The sequence below is a fragment of the Gouania willdenowi genome, chromosome 15, assembly GCF_900634775.1.
Source record: "Gouania willdenowi chromosome 15, fGouWil2.1, whole genome shotgun sequence".
Classification (NCBI taxonomy): Eukaryota; Metazoa; Chordata; class Actinopteri; order Blenniiformes; family Gobiesocidae; genus Gouania; species Gouania willdenowi.
In genome coordinates this window covers 18,097,658-18,112,083 of record NC_041058.1, presented here as the reverse complement: position 1 = coordinate 18,112,083, position 14,426 = coordinate 18,097,658, and the positions used below count along the sequence as shown (strand labels likewise).

Sequence of the window (14,426 nt, the reverse complement as noted above, 5' to 3'; positions counted from 1 at the left end):
TAATGACCGACTGACAAAAATGCGTCACTGCTTCCTGTTTAAACTGTCAACCAATGCACTCCGGTTACACAACAGGACATTTTGATATCTCACAAGCAGAGGAAATTACCTTCAGCTTTTATCTCCTCACTTGTGCTGAGGGTTCAGAGCTAATAACGTCTGGTATGAACTGCACACGGGCTGATGAGATTTGACAAACCTTTATTTATTCTTTTTCTTAGAGAAAAAAAATATTTTTTTACTGCAGGCAGCATTCAATGTCAATGAACATTCTCAGTCATTGTGGCCACAGAAATTAAAGGTTATTTTGATACTATTAGATGTACAAAGTCCCATCTGTGACCTTGTTTGATCCCAATATTTACATTCTGATCGTATTTTCACTGTCATCTCTGAACGTGGCTGAGAAATTTAATGGATAATGCGTGGCAGCAGGATGATATACCCTCATCTGCACGACTCTGAAGCAGGTTTGTGCTTGTTAGATGTTCAACGTTGTTCTGCTACCCTGGCGTTGGCAAATCCTGCCGAAGGAATTTTGCAGATTAAAGTCTGGGATGACAAACTGCAATTGAACACATCCTAGTTCACTCTTTGTTGCCGTAGTTTGAGCTCTTGTTAATCTCAGTCTGGCCAATCATCCAACGAACTCCAACTGAAGCTGTGGAAGAAAGTGATGGTTAGTATTTAAAAGCTGGCTGGGCATGATTCTACAAGTAGTATACAAATCACAATCAAGTAAAAAGTGGTTGATTAAACCAGTGGTTGTCACCCTTTTCAGCCAACGACCCCCAAAATAAAGGTGCCAGAGACTGGGGACCCCCACTGTACCTGAAGGTGGTTGAACACAGACATGAACAGTGGAATAAAGGCGAAAGATTTTTGGGGCCCATCCATAAAGTCAGCAAAATGATGGTCCATTGTTCTATGAATCTGTGATGACCACATGTATTTATCTGAATATGTTATCAGGAATTTTATTATTATTTGCGCTCTAGTTAATAGTCATCTTAAATAAAATAGGTTAAAAGTGACCAAATGGTGGAAAAGTGGTCAAATGGGATTTTAAAAACCACAGAAAATGGTTAAAAGTGGCAAATTAGAGTTCACAAAAATGAACAGAAAAAGTGATGAAAAATGGTTTAAAGTGTCTATATTTTAATAATTATATAGGAACAATGATATTAAACTTGCAAATAATGAGCATGACAAATCATGAATGTGGTTAAATTGCCAAAAATAAGCATGAAATATGGTGAAAAGAGGTTAAAAGTGAAAATAAGGGGTCAACATATGCAACATTGGGTGGGAAAAGTGGTAGAAATTATTTATAAGTCCCGAAAATGTCTTTAAAGTGGAAAAAATGTGCAGAAAAGGCATTGAAATTTGATGGCGACGTGGTAGAAATGGGAGTAATGTAAAAGAAAGAGAAAAGAAAAAGGCTCAAATTTTTCAAAAAAAATATTCTTAGTATCTTGAAGGCATCTGATGACCCCAAGGTTGAGAACCCCTGGATTAAACAAATGTTTTCTGTTAAAGGGTTAGTGTTAAATGCTCTTAGAAACTCATGCTGTTAAAAATGTTATCAGATGAATGTTTGCTAACTAAACACATGCCTTATTACTCCCAAGACTCTAAAACAGTGTTGTCATGAAGAAAGACACTTACAGTAAAGAAGTCAAGTCTGCTGCTTTACGGAATGTTTGGACAAAAAGGACTTGGTTAAAACAAAAAAAAAACATCTCCTCATTGGAGGTGAATTGGCCTTATGTGTGCACTTATTGCACCTACCTGCAGAGCAAAAAACCAGAGAAACTATGATGCTGAGCATAGATCCAGAGCTGATAAGTCCAGTGAGCAGAACACCAAGTGGGTACAACATCAGACAGGACCAGAACAACCAGTTGATCAGAGACCAGAGTCGGCGTGGAGGACTCACGATGGGTCCAGGGAAACGCCCAGTCTGCGTGTACTGCTCCTGAAAGCTGTCCTGTTGATACATGAGGGTAATCACACGTGAATGCCAGCAGCGCAATGTGGCTACAGCTTAATACTACCCTCATGCTTACTGAACGAGGGCAGTAGGCAAATAGGCACCAATGTGTGTAATGTTTAACCTGTTTGTAAAGTGTGGCAGTACAAAGGTGACACACATCCACTCAAAGAAAAACCACATTTACAACTCAGCAACTCATTTTGCAGCTGGAATGTAAATTAATCAGATGGTTTTCATCACGTACGATCCTTAACCAATCAGGACGCTCGTCTCTAACCAAGGGTGGACTGGGACAAAAATTCAGCCCTGGCATTTTCTATCCAGACTAGCCCCTAGTATCTGTTATTAAGTCAGTGATGTTCAACATGTGGCTCTTTATGTATTCATTGTAATTATTATTGCCCTAGAAAACCTTAAAAGGGAGAAACTTTTAACCCCTTTTTACCTTTTTCTTTTGTCCCATTTTTGCCCCTTTTCAAAAAGTTCTGACACTTTTTCCATACTTAAGCTCTTTTTGCCAATAAATACCCCCTTTTTCCTAATTTTTGTTCTTTTTTTTTTACATTTTTATCAAATTTTTGTCCTTTCTTTACCTTTTTTTTTTGCTGATTTTCACCCAAATAAGCTTTGCCCAAAAATATCACTTGTTTCCTTAGATTTTGCCTCGTTTTCTTCCACATTTTTGCACTTTTTCATTAGTGTTTGCCACATTTTGCCCATTAAACCTACATTTTGCCATTACATTCCACCTAGTTCCTCTTTATTTGCCCATTTTTGGCCACTCTTGACTGCTTTTGGCTCAATTTAGTCACTTTTCACTCTTTTCTTGTCAAGTTTTTGCCACTTTTGGACCATTTTTGGCCACCGGGACGACACCCGGTATGCCAGACGGCAAGTCCACCTCTGTTTCTAATCCACTTTGAGCTATTGTAGCTTTAAAGCAAGATAAACTTCTTACATCAAAGAGGAAGTTACTTTGACGTGTCACCTAGAAGCATTGCTGCAGAACATGCAACCTTAGTGAAACACGGAAATGATATGAGGTGACAGCAGGAGAACCAGGAACATAAACAGTTTGAAGGAAATAACTTAGCCTCTAAATGCTTAAGAGAACAAAACTTAACACAGTTTTTCCATAAATTTCAGCTCCACTACTAGCACCATGAACATATTTGATTATTTATTTCAGTTTAAACATTAAGATGATTCAAAAAAGACAGAAGAATAGCATGATTATCCTCGTGGAAAGTTTTCACTCCAGCCATTGTTCATTGTTATGAGCTTTGTCAAAGATTCCCTGTCCCAGTCCCTGCCGAGTCAGGACGTGTCTCCCACTCTGTGTTGTATGTAGAGCAGGGTGACATAATGTATATGCACTTTGCTGAATGTCATGTTTAAAACCTTGTTTTGGCATGCAAAGATTAAAATTACAACTAACGCCAGAGAACTAGGACTAAATACTATTTATCTTTGCAAACTGCAAAAACTGCCAAAACAGTCAAAATATGAAAGTATACTGCTTCCTGTGAAAATATTAGACAAAAGAAGACTTTTTTTTTTTTAAAGAAATAAATCTATTTGACCTATTTCTTTATTTTGTGAAATCAGTGAAATGTGGCTTATGTTTTTATCAGCCGTTATCAAATTCAAGAAATTATTGGTGTGCATTGTCATTAATCTGACGATACGATTCACGATTTGCATGTCACAAAATGATATATCGCAATTATAATTGCAAATTTCTCCTTTATAAGTACAAAATGGTATGAAATACAATCTATTTCATTTTTTTTTTTTAAAAAGCTGCAAGAACAAGTAAATGGTAACTAACTGTAATTCAAGTAAAAATATAAAAAAAAAAAAAAATCTATAAAAGTGCCCAGTATGTTTTATGAAAATAAAGTGCAATTAACTTCCAAGCTAATATTTATTGAGGAGTGAGGTAGTTTAACAAGGTCCTGATGTGGTTCACTGACACCTTGTGACCAGGCGATAAAAGTGCTATGCATATGTTGGTGCAATTATAAAAACAATATTAATTAAATGTTTTTTTTTTTTTTTTTCATTAAAAAAAACCCCCAATTTGGACATGTTTTGGATCGACACGTTAAGGGTGCAGTTTGTAACTCTTATGAAAGTGACTTTTTGTCATATTTGCTAAAGCTGTCACTATGTAAGGACAGCCTTACATGAAGCTAATAGTTTGTGTGAAAAAAAAACCCAGAATCATTGAGTCCCCCCCCCCCTCCCCCCCGCTGCTCCAGCTGCCTTTGGCAGATTGCCAGAATGCACCGGGACCGAGCAAAAAGAACCAATCAGAGCCAGGATTGTGTTTGATGGACTGTCTGACAGCTGTTGCTCACAGCCCCCGCCCCTTTCCACTCAGGCCAAAACACAGCAATGCTCATAGCAAGGTAGTGCCTGGAGCGCCGTCTCTTTTACAGTGTATGATCTGGAGGAGTAGACCATGGAATTGGCGACTTTTCTGCTTGAAAGGTAATTACTGCTGCTTGATTTACATTATGGTTGATTTGTAATTGTTACACTAAAACTCTGTCGTGGATGTGTTGTTTGTGCATGTGCGCGCTCCTCTCACTGCAGCGTCCGTGTGGGCTGCTGTGAGTGACACTGTGTTGCTGCTGCTGCTGATAGATTGGTGTGTGCACATTGAGAGAGAGAAGCCCTGCAGTGACATGCTTTTAACAGTGCATGTTATATTACTGTGATGTTGTTGTCGGGCAAACGTTAGCTTGTTAGCTCATCTGAGGGAGGGACTTTGGAGGCAGGGCAAGAGAGTAGCAGAGAGGGAGGGATCTGAGAGTTACAGACTGCACCTTTAATTGCACTGTGGAACATCATGATATATCGCCAAATAAACCTTACAAGCAACACCTATCACAAGTGGTGGAAGGTAACAAGTTACAAATATAAGAGTTAGCGTATACTAAGTGTGTCTTTTTTTTTTTTTACGTTATTGTTTGCCCTAACCTTTTCTCAGACCTTTCAAACAGGATAGAATGTTTGCATGCTCACCTTTTCCTGGTAAAGCTTGTGTAGCCACGCAGCACACTCTGCCTCGTCCTCTGGAATCAAATCTAAAGGAATCCTCCTGAAGGAAGTGGAAAAGTCATCATCATATAATGTAGATGGAAACAAACAAAAAAAAAAAAAAAAAAATGCGAAAAAAGGCCACATTATTTTTGGGTACCTAACGTATAAATCTGCGTGATATTTTTCCCCGTTGAGAACTCCAAGCAGAGTTGGCTTCTCGTTGTTCTGGAAGTTCAGTGTGGAATCGTAAACTGCTGCAGCTGCACAAAACATTACGCAAAGTAAAGTGAAAAGCGTGTCGATATTTTCTTGATGAAACAAACTTTCTTTACATCTTCTTGGATGAACACTTACCTTTTCCCCTCAGGTTTTGGACTGTTACCCAGAATCCTTTGGTCCTGGGCAAAAGGTGATGCTTCAGTATAGGCAAACCTTTGCTCTCAGCCACCTGCATGCTGACCTGGTGTTTCTTGGGTGTGAAGCGTGTCCCCTCGCAATAAAGCAAGAACTTAGAGAAAGAGAGCCGAGTTCAGCACGGCACTTCTCATTAACAAATCCACTTTGTTCCTGAATACCAACCCAGAAATGTTCTGGATAATCATGTAGTTTCTGCAGACTCTGGGCCACCAATGTTCGATCCTCCTCCCATTTACGCTTACAGAAAACTATCTCCAGGAAGTACCACATCCAGCCAATCACCGGCACATAGGACAGCTCCTTTTTGGCTAAAACTTTGGAGCTCTGGAAGTGTAAAAACACATCAATGAACAAAGGCATAGCTTATGTTTAACTGAGGATAGAACAATGTCTTACCCCGAGAACACCAAACCTCTCACAGAAGGTCCAACCACACAGGAAGTCTATGTCGTAGCTGTGGTTGAGAACCACAATTGCGTTCTCCTTTCCATAAAATCGATAACTTTGGGGTTCGGTGTAGAGCGTGCATTCGGTTCCAGACCACCACTCAAGCATAGCTACCATTTCTAGGATAATAATAATAATAACAATAAAAAGAGAACTTTTGTAATCTCAGCACTCTTGGGGATGATTTTATTTGAGACATGAAGGAAAGTATTTACGGCTTGAGAGGCAATAGGCCAGTCTGATGTTGATCCTTCGTGCTAGCTGCTTGCTGACCATCCACACAGGTAAAGTGCAGAACTGTAGCAGGTTGATGAAAAGACCGCTGACCACAAACACGTAGCAGAGGATCAGATGGCACAAGAACTGGGACTTCAGTAGCTGCAGGAGTCCCATTGTTCTGTAAACGAGAACACGACCACCTTAGTTAGTTACACACATATTACATGACTTGTCTCCTTCAAATAAACATAATCAGTGACCGCAGCCATGTATTTTAATGCCAGCAGCAGCATCTTGTATAAAGGGAGTCTTTTCGTGGTTGCGTCTGCTGAATGAATTCAACTGTCAGTAGTTTACAGCACAAACGAACTGTAGAGGGAACAATGTGATTCTATCATCATCAGACGACTCGAGGCCCAAACACTTCCTTAGTGTAATGTTCATTTGATAAAGAAATGCACGTGAACACGCACACTACTCCTACTCAGATCATGTTACACAATTGGAAAGATAATGTTATCAGTCAACTCTCCTGCATTCCATGTTCCACCCGGGATGGAAACAGGACAAACTCCGCTATGAACTCACCTCATGAAATAGTATTTGTGTTAAATATGTGTTCAACAAAAAAGCAAGGTTGCACACCTGTGTAACTAAAAATGAATAAAAACCAATATGTAAGTCAGTGATGTTAGATCAGACATGGGCAAGTGGACATGTAGGTCTCGGCCTAATTTTGTGAAACCCCCAAAGTGAATTCACAAAATGATTCCAAAAACACACAAAACAACAACAAAAACATACAAAATTAAAGAAAAACACATTAATACTCCAAAAAAATGAGAGAAAATGCATAAAGGGACAACAAAAGATACAACTTTATCCACCAACACAAGTAAATGCAAAAAGTAACAGAAAAGTATGCAAAATTGCAACAAAAATCACGCAAAAAAAGACAAGAAAAATACACAAAATGGCAAAAAATACAGAAATTGATCTAAAAAACAAAAAACAAAAAAAAACAGTCAACAACAAAGACACATACGGTAAACCCATTGTGCTTTCCAGTAATAATTCTAATATTTTTTATTATTCTAAATGCTGATATGAATGTTTATAAATAATATGTCCCTCGTATCAGACAATCACAATTTTGTGGCCGCTGCTGTGACAAAAGTTTCTTTTTAATCCAAGGAAACAACATATATTATGATTCATTGGGGTGTCCCGATAAAACCTCCGATACGCTGCCAATGTTGGGACCTTGGGTGTTGGTCAATCATACATACATTTATTACTTTTTTGTAGTGCGAAATGTAAAAAAAAAAAAAAAAAGGCTACATATATTTGACTTTAAACATAAGAATATTAATGAAATTAAATAAATAAAACTAATTATAATATTACCCATACTTGTTTATTTTTTTATTTCTTTGCTGATATCGGCCCAATGTCCAATATCATTATCTATATATCGATATTGATGTCGGTCGATATTTGATATCGGATACAAATGCTGAAAAAAACAACACACTCCAATAAACTTTTATGCATAGAAATAAAGATTAATACACATTTATTTTGAGTATGATACAATCTTATCCAATATACAAAACACATATTTGTATTGTATTGCACATAGAATTAAGGGCTTTTGACAATACTTAATGACAAGTTTCAAATAGAAAATGTCTATTGATACGGAAAATAGCACAGAAACCAACCTGCAATATATAACCAGGACTTAAAAATGTTGAAAATAAAATGTAAACTAACACACAAGGTCACAGTGAATGGAAAAAGTGGGTAGGTTTGAACTAACGGTGACACATTTACATGTAAGAAGTGTCAGCACATGTATGAGATAAAAGCTGCATTTGAGCAGATTGCAAAAATAAAAAATAAAATAAAATCCAACGGTAACTATTCACTCACACTTACCTTTCCTGAGCTTTAGTTCAACCCTTCAATGATTCAAACACGTATTGCCACCCACTCTTCGCTATGAGTCCATGCCCTGTGAGAGCTGCTCTCTCTCCTCCTAACCAGTGAGGACCAACTGTTCCAGGAGAAGGGACCGCACCCATCCGAAAACCACGCCTGCATCTCCCGCTGAAGAAGTGAGCGAACACCGCAGCAGCTCTGGAGCGACCTCACGGCAAAGATCGTCTATGATTCACGAAGCTCTGCTTAGTCGAAAAATAAAAGGCAACTATCGTGATTGAGTTTACATTTTATGATTTTACTACTTAAAAGTCACATTATATTTCAGTGTTTTTCAGGAATATACATATACAATAAAGCCCTTTTTTTTCTTTTTTTTTTTTTTGGAAATAATTGGTTGTTACAGCTTTCTTTGCTCAAAGTAAGCCATCTTCGTTTACACTTCTTCTTCGCCCTTATTTGGCTAAATGTCGGTCTACTCTGGAGGTCCAAAGTGAAAGACGCTATCTCTCTGTTAACGTGATAAAACATCACAAACCATTAAAAGCAGCTGTAATTTTGACCAAGTTAATGTTTAAGTTTGCTTGAACTTGTTGTTGCAGCTCTTTAATAAGTATTACGTACGCCTCCACCCCACAGTGACAGTTGTTGTTGATAAACAACAGCGCCCCCTTTTGGTAATATACAGCAATATACACAGTATGAAACACTTCCTTGTTCTTATAATATGGACCAGGGGTCACCAACCTTTCTGAAACTGCGAGCTAATTTAAAGGAAGTAAATAGTTTTATATTCACTTCGTAAAAACTAAATTTCCAAGGTTTCACTTAGGGTAAGACAATAATAGGAGATTAGCAGCAGTTTGAACTTTCAACATGCAACACTTAATTTTTCTTAATTAATGCAATTGTTTGATTGTCAATACATTTTATTAAAAATTATAATTTTACTTTTACTAACCACTAATTAAAAACGTTACATTTTTCGTAAAACATGGAACATTTGTACAGTCAACGTCCTTTAAAAAAAAAAAAAAAAAACCCAAAAAACAAAACAAAAAAAAAACAAAACAAAAAAAAACATATCTTTTCACAAATTTAACACCAAATTGGCAGCATCTTTAACAAAAACCTATGTGCGACACTTAAACACATTTGTCACAATGTTTCAGTGAAAATAAACATTTAAAGATGGTTCATTTAATACAAAAACTTGTCAAGTGCAGCAGTATTTAACTCTACTACTTTGACTACATCTGTCAACTATGTTTATATTTGTTTATATTTGTGAGTTTCCCCTTTATATATATATATATATATATATATATATATATATATATATATATATAAGTTTTAGTTTGGTTTATTTTAATCTTGTGGATTTCTATTGCTTTTCTGCCCTTCTTCCAAAAACTCCATTGATTTGGGTCTCGGCTTGTTTTTAAAGACTTTCCATCTTTCCACATCAATTTGGAGGTTAAAGAAAATGTGCAGAGCGTGCATATTTTGGAGGTCACCAGAGAGGTTTTTACTGAAGAAATTGAACTGAGTTGTTGTACATCCACAGCTGTTCAGTTTATGGATATTACAGATGCGCAAAAGTAGATCAAGAAAATGGTAAATCATCAAACTAAATCCTTGTTCAATACAGGCTTTGCTACGAACATTATACAACAATGTAGGTCTAAATTATTTTTATTTTGAAGTCAAAAGGCAAAGGGTGCCTCACTTTATAATAGAAATCACTACTAAAATTAGCTGACTTAAAATAATAAGACTTTTTTTTTGTTTTTTGGAGCTATCATCTTAGTTTTAGGTCATGGAAACTGAGTTTAATCATTTGCTTTGATTTAGAAACATAGATTTTGGAAATGTCTTCTTTCTAACACCAGAGGGCAGCAAAGACAAAAAGAAAAAAATACACAATGCACGTCCTTTAGTGGACGTAAATATTCATTTTTACATCTGCAGGAGCTATTTGAGTCCTTCCTCATGCTAAGAGTGTATATGCATCATTATAGCTGTATTGTCTGATTTTTTTTAGGATTTTAACCAACTCAGCACTCCTCTCATCAATGACCCTGGACTCATGCCTGTTAATGTCCATACATACAGAAAAGCTCAGGAAGAGCCTTTATGTTCAAAAACCAAACACAAAGTGTGTTAAAGGACTCAAGGGAGAAGTATTCAGTGAGTCGGGCCAACTTTGAGTCAAGATACTTTCTACAGAAGTGTGATGGTGAGTGCTGACACATTCATTCCATACTGTTGGCTCAACTGCAGAAGAGCCTCAGCCTGTTTTATGTGTTGGAATCTATATTGTTTACACTGTATGTGAGTTAAACAAGAAAAACTGCATTTGTCAGTATGGCTACGGCATGTTTCTGATTGTATAATTCACAGCAGTGTTTCATCCTGTTTCCTGTTCAATAATTGCCATTTTATTACTATTGAATGAACCAAAATAAAGTAATCCTAATTCGCCCAAATTCGTCCATTTATGCATTGTTTTTTTATTTGTTTCTCTTGCTTTAAGTTGTATAACGCCATCATTATTCTGAAGTGGGAAACACAATTTAAAACTTTATAGTCCTTTACCCAACAGTGTCTTGGAACGGCCTTCTGGAGTTGAGGAACATAGAGATTAAACAATTCAAATCACCATATCTGTGTTTTTAAGAGAGAAGAAAACATAGGTGGAGTTTGAGATTCTTGCCGGGGTAATTAGTAACATATTTTGCATCGTTTAATCTTTCTATAAAAGCAAGGAATCTGTGTCTGTGTGTTCCTCAAATATCTCAGCGGATCAGACTGACCTGAGAGTTTCAACATGGCTGCTGCTTAGTTCAAGATTGTGCAACGTCAGATTTGTTTGGACGCCCCACCAACATTGGGTTAGGGTTCCTTGATGTCCCACCTTCAAACATAACCTCATTTGACCATCCATGAAAAAGCTACTGAACCTCCCACTATTCTATAGCAATACATACTTCCTACGGGCACTGCACTCGTGCTGTAAGTTCATGATAAAATCAGGCCGGCAGCTGGTTTCTGCTTCATTTTTGCTGCAATACCATACATGAACATCATTTACATTGTAAAGAAGAATTGCACAACAGGAGAAGACCAACCTAAAGTCTCAAATTTGGGACCATTTCACTGAAAGATTATACAAAAAATACATTACACAATCTACAACAAATTAATTCATATATATTTAATACAGTCACTGTGTTTTAAGGCACTTAAAATATTTATATATTTTATACATTATGTTAAGAATTGTATTTTTAGTTTCACCACTAGGTTCACGTACTGAAAAAAATCAAAATAAAGTTTCTTTTTTAAAAAGACCAATGATCAATTCAGATTATATTAGGCAATGTTTGAGAAATCTTCATTATGTTGCAATTTTAAACACTGATTATCCAAGTCTTGCCAAGTAGAAACATCCAGTGATCAGTTCAGTCTTCATTCATGCGTGTGTCACTGCAAAGACCTTTCAGAAGTCTTTATTCTACACAAAAACTCCATTGACCACAGCTTGCATTTCAGCACGTAACTTTAATTTGTTGCCTAACATTCCTTCCTGTCTGATTTGTCATGGACCGTTAAATCAAACAGAGAAGCTATAAAGTTGAATAAGTTTTCCCTGGTAGATGACTCCAGTTTCACAAAAAGCTGGAACTCATGACTTATTTAACATGGAGAACAGCTTTTGAACTCACCACTGATATATCCTCTTGGATGCTGAAAAAATGTCTTTAAAATATCATATTGTTGCTATTTATCTTTTTTTGTTTTCTTTTTATGGAGATGATTATTGGATCTTGTAAAAAAACTCAGTGGCTGCAGCTGACACGACATCCAGCTGACGTGACTAGCCAAAGCTGACCACGCAGAGCCAAGGAGAGCTATACTTTTGGCTCAGCTACACAGGTTTAAAGAATGCTCTGAGGATTAAGTGAAAGAGTTGCTAAGTGTGATTTATGAGCCACTCTGAGTCAATACTGAGAGTGGATTAAAGATGCCGACACAGATTAAATCCCTCTGAATAACCGTCTAAGGTTTTGGGTCCATCGGGACTCAGCAGGAGAGCTTTTTGCTGTTAGAACGCCATTTTTTTTTTCTTTTTTTTGCACTGTTCCTCTTTGGGGAAAACGATGTGAATTGCCTGATTTTTCCTCAGTCAGCATGTATTTTATTAGTATTTTGAGTATCTAGCTGTGGTCTGACTGTCTGATCTAACCCTTCCCTACGGATAAACACTAAAACCCGGAAACATTTCGGACGCATACCGGACACAAAACCAATTCTGCCCCATACTGCATGCACAGGCTGTAATATCACCCAGTTTATCATTGTGCCAGTTGTTACAGTTAATATCTTTACCAGGGAGCAAATAGTTATTCCTGGTTATTATTTTCTAGAGTTTTAATGGGCTTTATTTACCGACGATTAGTTCGTACTTCTCGGAAACACATGGAAACCAGTTGTGTTTTTATTATACATTTAGTTTTTCATTATTATTATTAAAAAGGTTACCTCATTCAGATGAAGCCTACATATATGTTCATAGCAGGAACTATGCACAATAATGAAATCATATGTATGAACTTGTAAATATGCAGTAGGAACTACTCGCCGGTAAATCAATTTAAGCCCCATTAAACTCCAAAAAACAATAACCAGGAATAAATATTGCTACCAGGTAAAGATAGTAGCTCTAAGAACAGGTACAGTGATTGACTTGGTGATATTATATTCTGTGCATGTAGTACGGAGCAGAATTTACTCTGTTTCCAGTATGTCTATGTCTCTGAAATGTTTCCGGGTTTTAGTATCTCCCCTCCCCTACACTCATCACCAAATTGTTATGTCTATGCCTGTAATATCTTTATGGCAATGGCTATCCGTACGGTTGCCGTATCAATATACCGACATACTATTCGTATGCAGCGCCCCTATTTGGCCAGTTTAGGTCATGTGACTGAGACTAAACCTGACCATCAACCTAACCCTAACCACTAAAAATTGTTGCGATATTGGGGTATAATCTAACCCTATCCCTAAACCTAAACCAAATCCTAACCCTAACCCTAAGACGCTACATACTTGTACTTCAGTAACCATACCATTAGAACTGGGGGTTGTCCGTACGGCAACCGTACAAATAGACACTTTCTGTCTTTATCGCAGTTTTTGTCTAAATCAGACATTTTTTTAATTTTTTATCTCAGTTAAGGAAATAATATTTTCACTGGCGTTCATTTTTGTCTGTTAGCAGGTTTACGTCCAAAATACTTGATGGGATTTGACAACATTTAAACTAAAGATAGACCTTACAGTTATACCGTGGAAGATTAAATGACATTTTGCTGGCATTCGACAAATATATTGTTTCTGAAACAGTTTGAAAAGTCTTGGTTCATAATTGACTTATCTTTATGAAATTTTACTCAGTTATGTCGGGTTGGTTCATCAATCATCTCTTTGAGTTTTATCTGGATCAGATCCAGATTACGCAGGTCATCGTGATTTTTCAAAAGAAAATCAGAATGCCCATACATTTAGAACTACTGTATGGTTATTCATTTCTTCCAAGCCTTTAAAGTGTGAATGATCCTGGTACCATGAACAGGATCACTGACACAGATAACTGTGAATATCTGGCCAAGAGCAGATTTGGTGCTTGGTGGAGCTCTTGTTTTGTTTACCTGTGTTTGTACTGCTCGCCTATCTAATGGCCTAACAAACAAGACGTTTTTTTTTAACTTTTGTTGAGGATTTTCTAAGTCCAGTTCAAACATTCTTAGCAGTAGATATGTAAAATATTTACAAAGATTAGAAAATTGGCAACAGGATGTAGCCTCTTGAAACTCAAGCTGCATCAGCAAATAATATCAGCATTATGAAAACGCATTATGCCAAATGCTGCTGCTCTAAAGTCAAAAAGAAAGAATAGCGTTGCACCTGTAGGATATGGTTAGATATAAGGTGTTTATTCTTAATATGTAATTGTAGGGTGAAGGTATTTACGAAATAACTTGAAATGAAATATTGTGCACAGATTTTTTTTTTAATGCCTGCTTTTGGGTCTGCGATGCTATGCTTTTGGCACAATACTTGGGTGTTGATTTGACATATATTGCGATTCTACAAGTATTGCATATGATATTAATGATTAATTATTTTCCTTATCCAAAAATAAAAGTTTGACCCATACTCTTCTATAGAAACAATACATGAGTCATGTTATCTTAAGCCAGTCGATAACTCTGACATTTATTTACTGCACATGAATGTGCAGCATTACACGAAGTGTTAACCTATGACAACATATGTAGACATG

General features: G+C 36.8%; 1 protein-coding gene across 5 annotated transcripts; it reads right to left on the bottom strand.

Annotated features, from left to right (window-relative positions):
* Positions 1-184: 184 nt before the first annotated feature.
* agpat4 (1-acylglycerol-3-phosphate O-acyltransferase 4 (lysophosphatidic acid acyltransferase, delta)) lies at positions 185-8,288 on the bottom strand. 5 transcript variants are annotated; one of them, XM_028468658.1, is made up of 11 exons: positions 8,072-8,288; positions 6,127-6,308; positions 5,861-6,030; positions 5,627-5,788; positions 5,402-5,555; positions 5,205-5,307; positions 5,030-5,105; positions 1,792-1,990; positions 1,669-1,687; positions 773-831; positions 185-661 (listed from the first exon to the last, which is right to left on the bottom strand). In XM_028468658.1, exons 2-11 carry the CDS (start codon positions 6,302-6,304, stop codon positions 588-590), a joined length of 1,194 nt encoding a protein of 397 aa, XP_028324459.1. In that variant the 5' UTR covers positions 6,305-6,308; positions 8,072-8,288; the 3' UTR covers positions 185-587. The 5 variants fall into 5 exon arrangements, with proteins under 5 accessions (XP_028324459.1, XP_028324463.1, XP_028324461.1 ...); XM_028468662.1 differs by lacking the exon at positions 773-831; XM_028468660.1 differs by lacking the exon at positions 1,669-1,687.
* Between the last annotated feature and the right edge of the window lie 6,138 nt (positions 8,289-14,426).

Bases quoted from the DNA above. Each gene is read 5' to 3' on its own strand.
- agpat4 (XM_028468657.1), bottom strand. From the start codon at position 6,304: ATGGGACTCCTGCAGCTACTGAAGTCCCAGTTCTTGTGCCATCTGATC. The intron at 5,789-5,860 runs GTAAGACATTGT...TTACACTTCCAG, and splicing joins AGAGGTTTGGTGTTCTCGGG to AGCTCCAAAGTTTTAGCCAA. The intron at 5,556-5,626 runs GTTGGTATTCAG...TCTTTCTCTAAG, and splicing joins ATTATCCAGAACATTTCTGG to TTCTTGCTTTATTGCGAGGG.